Here is a 15,258-nt window from a genome sequence, read left to right as displayed (position 1 = left end):
CACAAAACCTATATTTTCATTTTAAAATGAGAACCCTCTAAGGGTCAGAGAGATGAAATGATTTCTAGGAACATGACAATCAAATGACCTAACCCAGACATGAGCCCAAGTCCTAACATCCCCATCTGCTAAGAGCAAGTGCTGCTGCCAGTGTCTTTACACTGTACTATGTCACTTAACAACAGGGCTGCATCCTGAAAAATGCATTGTCAGGCGATTTTGCCATTGTGCAAACATCCTAGAGTGCATTTGTACAAACACAAGATATATGCAAAAAGACTCTACTATTTACTAAAGCAGGACCACCCATTATGTAGTAGTGCAAATGCTTAAAACATCTTTATGAATTAAGTTTGGTCTATAGCATTTGAGTAAAAATTCATGTATAAAAATATGTCAAAAATTCCTAAGATCATCAGTTAATTCAAATTTCCATATCTTACTTACAAGGGCAAAGCATTTAGCTAGGGGAAACAATTTATATGTAAAATATCGTAGTAGCAAATTGAAAATAAGAGAAGCAGTGAACACAACAGGACCCCGTGAAAAGAGAACAGTGCCCAAAGCCTAGAGCCCAGCAGTGAGTGCTGCTTCCTCTGGTGCCTATAGGAAATGTATTATTCTGTATCTTGAATGGTTTTTTCTCTGTTGAGCAGTATAAATGATTACATGGATTTAAAATTAACCTTATCCAAACAAAAATGACAATAGTAAATAATCAAACGCTGTTACATATCATACACAAGCATGTGCACACAGACATGCACATAACATCCACCTCTGTACTCAGCACTTTGCAGAAATTAGTAAATACTCTCAGACAATTTTATGCACACAATTATCCTCATTTTAAAGATAACCTTACTCTTCCTCAGTGTAGCTAAGAAATTTGCCATAGTCACAGGGCTTTAAGTACACAGAAAATCTGCACACAGGTAATCTGATCCAGATTATATAATTAAAACCATAAAAAATCAAAATAGTCCATGATTAGTGCTATAAAAATTGAAGAGCCAGACATGTCAATGGGAGTTAAAAGACAGGGTACCAGTCCTCTATCCCTCTGTGTTAGTCAGATTTCCATTGCTGTGACCAAAATACCTGACAAGTACAATTTAGAGGAGGTAAAGTTTATTTCAGGCTCTGGGTTTTAGAGGTTCAGCACATGGTCTGTCAACTCCATTGAGGTAAAGAAGGACATCATGGTAGAAGGGCATGGTGGAGAAAAGCTGATCAAGTAACAGCAACCAGGAAACAGAGGTGGGGAGGAGAGGGAGAGAGAAGGGAAGAGAGAGAGAAAAGGAAAGAGAAAAAAGGAGCCAGGAACAGATATAGTGCAAGACCACTCCTCCCAGTGACCACCTCCTCCAGCCATGCCCATGTGCTTACAGATCCCACTAAACAGTCCATCCAAATTATTAATCCATCACATGGATTAATCTACTGATGAGTGTATATAGCCCTCATCACTGCCTAAAAGCTCCACCTCTGAACCTTGCTGCAATGATGACCAATTTTTCAAAATATGAGCTTTTCAGAGATGCAAATAGCAATACCAGTAGGTATTTTATCTGTTTTTCATCTGTCCTAACTTCTCCCTTTCGAAATATTACATATGTTTATTTTCTGTCTTCCTGGACTAGACATTTAAGCTCCATGAGAACAGGGAGTCTGACAGCCTCATTCACAGTAGCATCCTGCAGTATCTGTAGCATCTAGAACAATGCATGGCACACAGATGCTGAATAGCTGTATCTGACAAGGAACTGACTGGTGGCATACACAATAGGAGCAAATACTTGGAGGTGAGGACTGTGGGTTTGGGACAGCGGAGTATGAAATATGGTCCAAGAGGCAAGTTGGAAGCAGCCAGCTTTAAATGACAGATCAAAGACATCATTATTTATATTATGGGGAATCAAAACAGGTTTTTTGAACTAGAGAATTAACTGCCCCAAAGTAACATATCAAAAACAACTAATCTGATGGTTGCACAAGATAGTTTAGAGGAAGGCTTGAGCCTAGGAGGAAGCTGTTTTAACAAAGTTCAGCTCTGAATTGATCAGGGAGTGAACTTGGAAATGGTAAAGGAAACAGATGTTTGAGATTAATTCAATCTGTGCTCTCCTGGATGTACCTAAATCCCAGGAAGTAGGTCCAGCTTCAGCAAACTCTAGGAAATCTGATCTGACTCTTGATAATTATGGTGTAGAAGATGCTTTACGGAGAGGATTAAGTCCAAGCATTATTTAGAAATTTGATGCTCTTCCAGAGAGAAACAAAGATAGCTTTGCTGACAACTGGTTGAAATAGCTGACCCAGAACTTTCAAGAACTGCCAGAAATACTTGTGGCCAGGGCATCTTACATCTGGGCTAACCTGAACCTGAGTCAGGCTAGAGTGACAAATCTGGGGCTGGCCTGAGCCTACTCTCAACTGAGGATTCCGAAATTATCTGTGAATTATGTGTTGTGACACATATAGACCAGCACTAATAAAATAGGATTTTGATAGCAATTAGTGACTCAATTTTTTCCCTTCATCTTGCTTTTCCATTTTTTTAGTCTTAGCTGAGGACCATGACAATCACAATCAGTTTTATACTCAACCTCAATGTACTGTATTTAATCAGCTTTTTGAAATTAACTTGCATTTTGACTTAAGATAAAAAGCTGAAAATTAACTTTTATTATTTAATTCCCATTTTGATATCCCTCTTCTTTTCCATTCCAGGTCTTTGCAATTTTCCCTTTAGTGTTAACTTCTACCGAATTACGTGCATAGCAATTTTCAAAACAGCAGGACAATAGCTGTTGCTTTAAAACTCTGTCACCTGTAGCCTTTAAATCCTAAGGAGGATTTCTACCTTAAGAGCTCTGGAAGACTTCTTTTTCTGGATCTCAGATATTTTGCAATGCAAGGAACACTATTTGGTCATTAGACCCTCTGAATACATGTGGCTAATCCCGGATAATCTAAATTTCCCTTAGGGTATGAGTATTTACCAAGAACTGGCACAGAGCAAATAATCCTCTCAAAGGATGTAGAAAAGAAGCTCAGCCCTTCTGGTGAAATGATACCAGCGAGCAGGAGTGCTCCACTCTGCTGCACTAAATTGGGGGGGGGGGAATCCAGTGGGCACCCATTTTCTTAAATGACAAGGTGGGGGTAGGGAGTCACTATAGTCCAAAAGTCTCGTTCACCAGAGTTATCTGGGGGCCACCACTCTTCTTCAGGGGCTGTCCCTGAGTTCCTTTTCCCAGCATTCTCTGAAGACAGACTTCCAGGCCCATCACATCAGACACACGTGCCTACTAGACAGTGCGTGGCTACATCTGCCAGGACAACCCGCCCCTGACAAGCTTCAGGAAGAGACTCCTGAGTGAGAAATCACCTGCATACAGATGAAATTCTATGATAACTCATGTCTGAATAATTTAGTAATTCTACAATCTACATCCTTTACACCCTTACCATGAGGGCAATCTTGATGTACCCGTGACGCTCTATAAGAATTCTTACAGCACATAAGCAATAAAATCCCTTCAACAGAGAGAACCAGGGTGGATCTACCTTGTGCTGGCTTCTGTTCCAGTGGTGGTGGTCTAATAATATCGTGTTTCTGTTGTGATACTATTATGATTCTCTTTTTATTTAGTATTTTCTGTCTTAAACATTCCTTCAAAAGGACTACTCTGCCAAAACACAGCCTATTGAAGAGATTTTGGTATCTAGATGATCTTTAAAGGTTATTTCTTCCAGAAAACACCTGACAGCAACATGGACTAAGAGGAAAAGCCCTACAAAATATTTATATACAGGTTGAAATGTTCACATTAATTGTGGGTCTTTCAATACCATAGAAAGAGGAAATCTGAGGGGACACAAAGAGCCCAGGCTAAGGCTGAATATTTGGACATTCTGGGTTGGATGTTTCAAAGCAGATATTCTGACACCAGGTCAAAAGAGCTAAGCTTAATAAAAAAAGAAAAGAAAGTAACAAACTGGAAGATACTCCTGACCCCTTCAAAATCCCAATCCCCATATGGATCCTTGCTTCATTACTAATCCCATTCCATAAAGTTTTAGTTCTCAGAGTTGAAGATGAGATAAAAGCTCAATAACGAGGGAAGTGGTTATTTTAACTAAAGAGAAAAGCCTGATTTTTCATTTCAGGCCACATAAAAAATTTCCTGGTATCAAAGTGGATCCTACAAAATGACTATGCCAACACTACCTTGGAGCTGGGCGTCTGTACCCACACGGGGCTCTGGTGGTTGGTGCACAGGCGCTGGTCCAGCTTCTCGTGGCGCTTTTGCAGCAGAAGCGGTAATAGCAGGTGCCCCAGCAGTACAGGTAACCGCTCTCGCTGTTGTTACATTTGAACTCCTTGTCATACTGGCCGTCGCGCTGGCCGCCGCCGCCGCCGCCGCCGCCGCCGCCGCTACCGCCGCCACGGGTTGTCCCCGCCGGCTCCCCGCCTCGGAGACAACAGGCGCCAGGGCGGTGCCTTTCAGCTCGCGGCCGCCCCGGGCCAGGGCGCCCCCGGGCCGCCGGCCCCCGACGGCAGTGGCGCCGGAGCTCAGAGTCCGGTTGGCAGCGCGGCCGCGGACGGCGTGAGCGCCGGACAGCAGGTCCAGGGACTCCAGCGAAAGCAGCAGCAGCAGGCTACGCAGCGCCATGGCGGGGCCGGGCGGGAGGGCGCGGGGAGGCTTCCGCGGCAGGCCTCTACCCTGGCCGGCCGGGCTCCGAAGACGACCACGCGGGTTGGGGTGGCGGCGCGGGGCGGTCAGCGACGCCGGGGCGATGTCGCCATCGAGGCGCGAGCGGCTGGCGTCGGCGTCGGCGTCGGCGTCGGCGGCGTCGACGGCGGCGGCGGCGGCGCACCGTGCGCGCGGACCGGCCGGGCGCGGGTTGCTCTGGGCTCTCACGCTGCGCGCCGGCTCGGCGCTTCCCCTGCGGGATGGGCGCGCCTCCGGGGCAGCCCCATCCCCCGCCGCGGCGGCGGCGGCCCGAGCGGCTGGGTTCAGGCAGGACCCGAAGCGCGGCTCCGAGCGGCAGCAGCGGCGTGGTCCTGTCTGGGCGGGTCCTGCGGGACAAGACGGGGAACCAGTCACCGGGTGGGGTGACGGGCGCTCCCGGAGGCAGGAGGGGAGCGGCGGGCAGGGAGGGAGCGCAGCGCCTAGCCCTCGAGGAGCTAGCTTAGGGCCGGGAGGGGCGCGGAACCCGTTTCCAAGACGGGGCTCAGTGGCCCTGCGCGCCGGGAACCGAGGGCGCACCGGCAGTCTTTCCAAGCACCTCGCAGCCGCCCCGGTCCCCAACCGTTCAGCCCCGCAGCATGCTTCCGCCGCAAGCTGGCTTCCCGGGACGGAGCCCTCTGAGGTTGGGGTCTGGCCGGCAGCCGGGGGAGCGCGCGGCAGCTGTACCTCACTCACTCACCATGCCCGGCTGCGACTGCAGAGGCGGCGGCGGCGGCGGCGGCGGCGGCAGCAGTAGTGAGGCGGGAGCGCAGCGGACGGAGAGAGCGAGCCGAGCCCAGAGCCGCCGGCTCGCCGCCTGCACTAGTGCCGGAGCGTGTGCGAGAGGAGCGAGGGAGACACACGCACTCACACACCCGCACACACAGGAGCGCCGCGAGGGGAGGGGAAGGGAGGAGAGGACAGCCGCTCGCCGCCTCCCACGTTTACACGCCCGGGCGCCCGGGTTGGAGGGGGTGGGAGGGTAAGACTCTTGTTTGCTTTTCCCGGCTCTCAGCCCGCGGAACCCATACTCTTCCCCTTGAGAATCCTCCTCCAGCTCTCACATGGGTGCAAGATAGCTCCCGTGCTGAGTGGCACCTCTTATTCTCTCTTTCCCCAACCTTATTTTTTCCAGCGTTGAGGCCAAGTAAGAAAAACTGTCTAAGTTTTTAAGTCTCATCTTTGAAATTCCTGTATCCATGTGTTGAAATTCCTATATTGAAGCTGATTTGTGTCCAGAGGGGTACACTCTTCTGCATGGCCAGGTCTGTGGAGACCCATCTAACTTTCAAAACTATGAGGCCACTCCAAAAGGAAGTCACAAGGACAGTTTTTGTTTAGTGTCTTTGGAAGAGATGGGGGAAAATAAGAAAAAAAAAAAAAAAAAAGCAGTAGCTAAGGCCAAATTCTGCCTGCATGACCTGCTTGATTTGCTTAAAGGCAGTGGACGGACTGTCAGGGTGATGGCAATGGGGATTTTTTCCTGAAATTCTCCTTTCTGTCCCAGTCATGTGTGACCCAGGGATCCCCACTCAGGAAAAACAGAGGGTATCTTCTCAACTGAGGGATTGACACATTGAAGCTGGGAACCAGATTCCAAGACAAGGGGGAGATTCTCATCCTAGGAGGAAGGGATGCATGCACTACCTCTCCATTTCCCTCCCTTCTCCTCTGCACTTACTTTTATTCCCTCAATGACATTTCTTCTGAATGCTCTGATCAACAAACTTTTGTTCAGTGCCCACTCTCTGACAGGCACTGTGGTAAGTGCTAAGATGAAGAATAAATAGGACACTACCATTTCTCTAGGACAGTGAACGTGTCCACTGGGGAGGCTGAAAATCAAAAGATTCCACTTGGCATGGTTAAAGTTCCAGACAAAGGGGGGCACAGAGTATTCTGAGAACAGATGACAGGCACCTAGCCCCACCCTAGAAGGCAGAAATGCAGGGGTGTGTCAAATACAACTTTCTCAGTGAGGTAAGGAACAGCAAGCATCTTGAAGAAAGATTTAAGAGTTGCCTGGTGGGGTGGCACACACCTGTAATCCTAACGGCTCAGGAGGCAGAGGCAGGAGGATCTCGAATTTAAAGCCAGCCTCAGCACAAGTGAGGCACTAAGCAACTCAGTGAGATGCTGTCTCTTAATAAAATACAAAATAGGTCTGGTGTCATGGCTCAGTGGTCAAGTGCCCCTGAGTTCAATCCCTGGTGTGCACTTGCTGGGCATGCTTGCACGTGTACACACACACACACACACACACACACACAGAGTTAATAAAACAAGAAGGGAAGGACACTACCAACAAAAAGAACAGGAAAGTCCAGAAGTTATAAAGTGTTAATGTAGCTGATAGGCAAATCAGTGGGTGTGTGAGCTCCAATACAGTTTAGCATAAACCCTGAGGGACTCTTCCAAATCAGGCCATCAGGAGGCTATTGTGTTAGGGTTAGAGTTAGGGTTTATTCCACAATTGATGGGAAACTGTTGGTGGGTTTTAATTAGGGGAAGACACTATCAGAATTTCATGTTTGCTGGATTTCTAAGTCAAGGGAATAAGGAAACACTAGACTGGATACCGGAGAAGCAATTTGGACAGCTGTCCTAATAATCCAGGTAAGAAATAGGAAGAGTGTGAAATAATTGTCTGGTAATTGGCACCATAGTGAAGATGGTAAGCAAGGTCAAAGGTGGAAGTTCAGGATAAAGTTAACATAACTCTTATTCAAGTACCTTTGGGAGATGCGTGGAGCTGTCCCGGGCAAAAACTGAAATCTCAGGAGAGAATATAGGTATATAAGTAATCTTCAGATCATACTTGAAAAATAACAGCCCCATACTGTGTGTAATTTCTTTTTCTTTGGGGCGGGGTGCACTGGGGATGAAACTCGGAGGCACTTTACCACTGAGCCACATCCCCAGCCCTATTTTGTACTTTATTAGAGACAGGGTCTCACTGAGATGCTTAGCGCCTCGCTAAATTGCTGAGGCTGGCTTTGAACTTGTGATACTCCTGCCTCCTCCACCTCCCAAGCCCCTGGGATGCACCACCACGCCCTGCCTATGTGTAATTTTTAACCATTTTCATTCCTGTCTTCTTCCCTGAGTTTTCACATCCCCTTAATTAATCTAGAATTTGCTTTTCCATATCTAAGATCTCCTAGGAGTAGGCAGAAGAAAGGAGTCAAATAAGATTTGAAATTGATTTGGTTTCTCAGACCCGCATCCCCCCGCCCCACCAACGAATCAAATCTGTTTTGAAACCCCATCCTCACAAATGGTGGCATCAATAGACTTACCGATAATAATAGTTCTCAGGGTTGGATGGGATCTCAGGAGTTATTTATTCCAATCCATTTTGATGTGCATTTTTTAAAAATTAATACCTTCAGCCCTCCTGGTTTGCCCTTTGGGGTTGGCCAGATTGCTGAGCACCCCCAACCAGGCATTCCTCTCTTTTCCCCTTCTATTTTCTAAATCTGAATTGTTGACAGTATCAAAGCATCCTTCCTTTGTGGATTTGTTCATTAAAAAGTGCCAGAGAAGAATTATCTTTCCAACACCTATGCCAACAACAGACAGCCCTGAGATTCAGAGAAAAGTGTTCCAATCCCCCAACTGGATTGAGCAGAGCATAATAATCCTACTTAATCATCAGCAGTGATTTAATTTTCTCTGGAATATATGACCTGGGGGGAGGGCTGTAATTGAAAGTTGACATTCAGTTTGATAACCATTACTGCTGTTCACTAAATAGCTTTGCCTTTCAGACATACAGTTGGATTGCTATTCTTGGTCCACTTGTGAGTGGAAGTGGCAAGTGACTAGTACTAGTCAATGAGTTGTAAGTAGGAAGTATGTGTGTTATTTCTGAAGCAGAGCACATAATTGCCTCTATAAGATACTCTAGAGTTCTCATTTCCTTCTGGCATGGTGATCAGCAATGTTCTGCATGAGAGTGGTTTTGTCAGCCTGGACAAAACCTTAACTAAGGAGTTCCTGAGAGCTTGTAAAAATAGTGCCCCACCATAGATGGATGGAAATAAATAAATAAATATATATATATATATATATATATATATATATATATATTTATTTATGAAACTAGAGTTAAAGTCTGTTATTGCAGCACATCCTAACCCATACTGGCTTATATACTGAGGATAGCAGACAGAATGATGGAGCCAATTATGAAACTATGCTGCTCAGGGCCCTCCCAACTCTGATTTCCTAGTAATGTGAGATAATTAAATTTCCTTGTGATGAAGTCTGTCTGAATTCAGAGTTTCTCTTGCATGTAGCCAACTGCATATTTAATGGATGCATAATATATTTTCTGTCTCAATTCTGACTTTCTCTAGGGTTCTACCGAGCCATGCAACTTTGTACTAATCATTATCAGCACTTTGAGATTCAGTTTTTTCTATTATTGAGGGATGCCTAGTTGGGGGTGGTCAGCAACCTGGCCAACCCCAAAGGGCAATGATTCTATTAGAAAATGGAGATCAAGGTATAACGTTCCTATGGGGTGGGGGGGGGGTCTCTAAGAAGCCATCTCTATTGAATGTAGCCTCTCATTAGGAGTGTTCACCTTAGTCTCCAAGTATGAACTTGGCCACAAGTCCCAGTATGATTTGGTCTCTGGCTATTGTTCTAAGCTCTCTTCTCTTGCTCCCTAATTCCAGTCACACTGGTGCCCTTGCTCTTCTCAAAGCCTTTCTAATTGCTATGCTCTCTCTACCTTCCCTAGAAGTATATAGGGTCCTTTCTCATACCCTCTATGGTTTCTGCTTAAACATTACTAGCAGAAATAGTGCAACCACCATACCACTGCCCAAAGATGCTCCTTCCATTGTGCTTATCTTCAGCATGATACATTTTCCAGCACAGCATTTACCACTAACTAATATTCTGACCCTAACCCTAACCCTAACCCTTTCCTTGCTTTTTAAAATATTCAAGTATTTCTGAAAATTTTGTTTCTGACCTTCCAGTGGGATGCCTGCCCTTGTTTGCACTTTGTTGACTCTCAACTGCTAGGATTGTGTTTGGCACACAGTAGGCTGTCCTCCTGGATACCCAAGGGCACCTATTCAGCTGTCAGCTCCCCTGGAGTGGACCTCAGCTGCAGAAAGCTGTCTCCTCTGGAAATATAGCCTGTCTTCCCCAAGAGGCCCACATTTAGTGACTGATAAAGTTAGAAGTGCCAAAGCCTAGCCATTTCATCTCAATGCAAGAACTCTGGTTAGCTGGTATTTTTCTCTAACATCTCAGAATTCCCTGGAGCCAAGGTTTTGTTGGACCTGTATCCCATTAGCCAGATCCCATTTCCTCCGGCTTCCACTCATGTTGATCTCTGAAAAGTAGCCTACATGACAAATTTGGTTTCAGCATCTGCTTCAGGAGATCTGAGCCTGCACCTTCGCCATCCAATAAATGTGTTGAATTCATAAGCGAATGAATGAATGAGTTTATGAGTCCCAATTTCCATTAATGGTATCCCTATAAATGATTATATGTTTTTTGCTTTATCCTAGTAATCTGGTGATAAGTTAGGAACTATCTCCTTAGGCCACTAATTTCAATGTTAAATAGTTCTAATAGTTAGAAAATTAGAGTACATTAGCTTTTGCTAATGTAGCTGATAGGCAAATCAATTTATTGGCTCATGTGGAGCTTATAGTTGGCTAGAGTGTTTTTCACATCAGGATGACTTTTTTTATAGCCATGTGAAATACTTCATACATATTTTTGTTCATTTAAAAAATATTGAACCCGTTATTCCAGCCTTTTAAGCATTTTAAGAATTTTTCATCTAATATTCTATTCTATCCCATGCCTCCTAATATGCTTTACCCTCTTTCTCTAGCCACAGTTCCTAATCTTTATTTGGAGATGTGTCTCTACCATTTTCACTCCATAGAATTTGCCTGGGGTTCTATATTTCCCAGACTGAAGCAAACCACCCATCATAACTCCTTAATCCGGATATTCAGACAGAGTAAGCCAGTGGCAGAAATCCTTCCAGTTAGATGAAAAACCAGAGGACCTGTGTGGGCAGAACTGAGAAGGATGTTCACTCTTTCCTCTGGAACGGCACAGATATATCTGATCCTGTGAAGGAAGAGCCTAGGGCTCTCTGGGTCCTCCCAGGGAGTCTAAGAAAGGAGGCAGCATGATCCTAGGCTGAGCCAGGAGATGGAGAGAAACAGTCCTGTTAGCATTCGTCGAACCTTGAACATAACTTTATCTGAAGTCTGTGTACGCCTGTACTTTTATGTGTCCAGAGCAAATGAAGTTCCTATTCACTGAGTTTTCTGTTTGCCACCCAAAAGGTCCTAGCTGACAATTCCACCTCACAAATTGATCAACAAAAATATTGAGACCGGAAGAAGCAGCTTATCCTTCCTGTGAATGACCTGATATGTCCTCTGCTCTGTCTAATAACAGGAGAGCACTGGGGGCTGAGGATGAGAGCAGCAGTACAGGTCAATATGTGGGAGATATGACAAATGGCCGTTCATAGCTGATGTCTTCAAGGTGCCTCTAAATGTGGGATTTAGGTGAGGACCTCTAGTTTCCTGAAGCAATTGGAAGAAAGAACAGATATAGGTAAATTTGTTCATGGCATGAAAACTCACATGAGGGTAAGACAAGGTCGGGGAAGAATGTCCAGCTGTTTAAGATTGCTTTAAAGACATAATCAGTCTTACTAGATAACAGTGTTCAAGGAACGCACTGGTCTCAACGATAGTTTTGAAAGTGTCAGAAACATGGCATCTATTCTGATAGATATAGTACTCTAAATAGACAAGATCTGGGCATCTAGGGTATTATCAATAGAGCCAGCGCAGTGCATTCATTAGGGACAGACAGTTGTCCTCTGCCACCAAGCATGACAGAGCAGGTCCCCAGTTCTGGTGGTGGCATGGAGTTTGACAGTATGATAATATGGAGCTGATATCAGGGACCTAAACTGCAGCACTGGTCAAATATTTAGCCAACTGACTGAATGTCAGGGAGGGCCTGGAGAACTTCAACTCATAGTTAGATGAGTTGATATTTGTTCCCTTCTGTGACTGACAGCAGTGGACAATGGGGCAGCAACATGGAGGATGGACACCGTGCTAGTTCTTAATTATATATTGTCAATTGAGAGTAAGCCAGCTCAAGCTGCTCCTCTGCTTTCTGTCTTAGGCAGATCCTATAGATGGATCTGTCATAAAGTATAAAGAAAGCTTTAAGAGAGGCTAATACACAGATGAAGAGTAAAGGGACACATAGCATCCTTGTGGTAGCTTACTGATGGCCACACATTTTTGTCCCACTCTTCCCAGCATGTGCTAGAGCCTAGCCATTCTCCCTTTGAATATAGTCTATCTTCATGACTTGCTTTGACAAATGGAATGTGGCAGGAGAGATACTGTCGCAACTCCAGGTTTACCCCTGTAGAAGCCTAGTGACATCCATTTCTGCATTCTTTGGGGACTAGGCACCCTGCAAGAAGCTTGGGTTACCTAGAGCACTGAATGAGCAGAGGCCACATGAAAAGAAATGCTGGAATTTGAGACACCAGCTTGGGCACTTTATCCCCAACTCAGCAGTCCAGGATTAGGCCCAAGTAAGACCAGAAGAACAACCATCCAACTGAGTCTCAGCCAACCCTGAATCACTAGAAGCAAAAGATCATTTTTGTTTTAAGTGTTTTCAACCTCTAAGCATCGTACTGGTTTATTAGAACACAATAGGCAGTTAAAACAAATCACATAGCAGAGAACAGATTGTAAGAAGAAATTATGAAGAGTAACTTCTGGACACAAAGATGTCTGAGACCATTTTTGGTTAGATGCTATATTATTTTCCTAGGAATGCATAGCTAAATATCACAGACTGGGAGTCCTCAACAACTGAAATTTATTGTCTCATGGTTCTGGGTACTGGAAATCCAAAATCAAGGTGCTATCAAGGTTGGTTCCTTCTGAGGGTGGTAGGAGAAAATGTGTTTCAGGTCTCTCTCCTTTGTAACCAGTCTTGAAGATACCTGGATTCATGACCACATGGTGTTCTTTCTGCATATGTGATTGTCCCCAAATTCCCCCTCTTTTTATAAGAACACAGTCATATTGGATTAGGGTCCACCCTACTGATTTCATTTCAACTTGATTATTTCTGTGAATATCATATCTATAAATAAGGTTACCTTCTGAGACACCAGGTGTTAAAACTTCAACATATTAAATTTTGGGGGGTTAGGGACATGATTCAACTTATGACACCTGCAAAGTAGGAGTGACAAAATGACTTATGCAAAGCATTATGCAAATTTATATGTCACTGAAGAAGAAAGGAGGTCACATTTGTCACTATTTCTTACTGGAGGGATGTTAGAGAATGCCAACTTAGGTCATCACGTTAATGGTTATTTTTTTCCCATGCTCTTTCCAAAATTCAACACAATCACTGTTGGGAAACAAGCAAGATTCCAAATAGGAAATGCAGAAAAGGGCTTCCCCTGGCATTCCCCACCTAATGACAGAGTAACTAGAAGTATGCACCATGCACAATTAACACTCTGGAACTGTGGCATTTCAGAGTTGGATGAGCACACAAGAATTCACATCCTCTGGACTCATTTTATCTAAGCCTAGATCTAGTCAGCCAGATATGCCAATGTAAAGATGACCTGAAATTATCTCTACAGCTATGCTGGTTTAGGATTAACTCGTTTCTGTATTCATTTATTCATTCTTTATTATTTATACTGACAATTAGTCATTCAGTAGATATTGAACCACCCTCTGCTACGTGCTAGTTATTATGCAGACCCCCAAATGCAAACTTAAATAAATTATGCTATTTAATTTGCAATCTGGTATTCTGTTTGGGACTTCATGGAAATACCTTCCTTTAGTCACATACCAGAGTTTGGGAAGAAATATCTCCTTGATAACACTTCAAAAATAGTTTTTTTTTTCTTTCTGACTAAATGTCCAGCTGTTCCATAGCACACAGATTCTTTCCCTTAGGTCATGAGTTACACTACGCACAAGGCCTTTGAAGGTTCAAACAACCTCAGGAGACATTGTGGGAAACACAATCAAAGAGTCTACTGTGTGGGCCACATGTTAACTCAATGTCTTAGAAGTTTGTTGAGAAATTTTTCTCCATAAGGGGTTGCTTTCCTATTATGATCCTCTAGAACTATTCGATGTGATTTTCCTCACATTTGATGCAACATCAATAACGATGACTGTTGAGGATGTGTGCACCTTTATACTTTGAATTTAAAAATTGAGAACCCTACTAGTTAGAATTGATTTGATTATCTTAAAAGTTATGGAAATACCTTCCTTCAATTTCAAATTTTTCAACTTTGAGGGTCTAGCTTTCTAATTTTGTGTTTTCTTTTATTCTCCTAACATATAAAGCAGTTGTGTATCCACAGGTGTATTGGGGCACAAACAGCTAGTTATAGTTATGTGTTTCCTGGGCCAGCTTGTACTGAACCATTTAGCTGGGTCTATGTAATGAGATTTCTGTCCATAATATTGCAGTCACTCCTATTATATACTATAACTCCCTCCTCCTGTGCCCATTGCAGACATTGCTAATCAGTTATGGAATCCTATCCTGCTGAGATCAGTCACAGCCCCAGAAAGCCCTCCAACACACAAAGCTCCAAAGAGTCAGCAGGCATTAACTAGAGTTGGAGTTAGCACAAGGAATAAATCCTATTTGCCTAACAGCTGAGGGAGAGAGAACAGTCAGAATGGTTCAAGTATGCTTCTATGACTTTATGTCCACATGGTTTTTAGGATTCTGCTCCAATTATACAGCTTTATTGCCCCAAACTAAAACATTTATGAAAGGAAGGGGGTGAGTCTGCAAGTGGCATTAATATCATCGGTTATTAAATGCGTTTTACTGAAAGACATCACTGATTGACAGCTAGAGGAAATACTCACTGGGATTAGCTCTTCCTGAGAAAAGTGATAATGAGGCCGGTGCCAAATGAATGCCAAAGCCGATCACCGTGCAGCCGCTCCCCGATACGCATGTGCACAGTCTGCACATCACCGTCACATTCTCTCTGGTTATAATTGATTGATATTTCATTCAAAATGATAATGAGTTAACCTACAAGAATATACTTCTCTATAAAAAATAGGAGGCCTGCTGTGAGCACATTACATATATTTTTGTGGGTTGGGGTTGTTCTAAACAATATTCTCCATCATAAACTGAAAAATCTCTTTGTGCCCTACCTCTAGAATGTGACTTTGACATCTGTTGTCCTTCAGGTCACCTTGAACTCTGTTTTTGAATTCCATGGAACACATCATAGACAGTAGTATCTTTGGTAGAAAATGTCCAAATGATTTTTTAAAATCTTTTTTTTTTCTTAATTTGGCCTTTAAAGAAAAAAAAATAATTGAGTTGACTAATTGGATCTAACCTACTGATCTAATCCAATTGACTGGGCACAAATTAGCCATTAATATAGTCAAGTGAATCAACA

The 15,258-nt window shown here is 43.9% G+C and overlaps 1 protein-coding gene across 1 annotated transcript in view; it reads left to right on the top strand.

The window, feature by feature from the left end:
- The first annotated feature begins 5,440 nt into the window (after positions 1-5,440).
- LOC143404333 (rho GTPase-activating protein 29-like) overlaps positions 5,441-15,258 on the top strand; it is a 66,184-nt gene continuing 56,366 nt past the window's right edge. The window contains exon 1 of the mRNA XM_077110065.1: positions 5,441-5,574. Within this exon, the coding sequence (XP_076966180.1) occupies positions 5,441-5,574 (134 nt within the window). The remainder of the gene's footprint in view (positions 5,575-15,258) is intronic.

The sequence above is a fragment of the Callospermophilus lateralis genome, chromosome 7 (genome assembly GCF_048772815.1).
Source record: "Callospermophilus lateralis isolate mCalLat2 chromosome 7, mCalLat2.hap1, whole genome shotgun sequence".
NCBI lineage: Eukaryota > Metazoa > Chordata > Mammalia > Rodentia > Sciuridae > Callospermophilus > Callospermophilus lateralis.
This window is presented reverse-complemented; position numbering and strand designations above follow the sequence as displayed.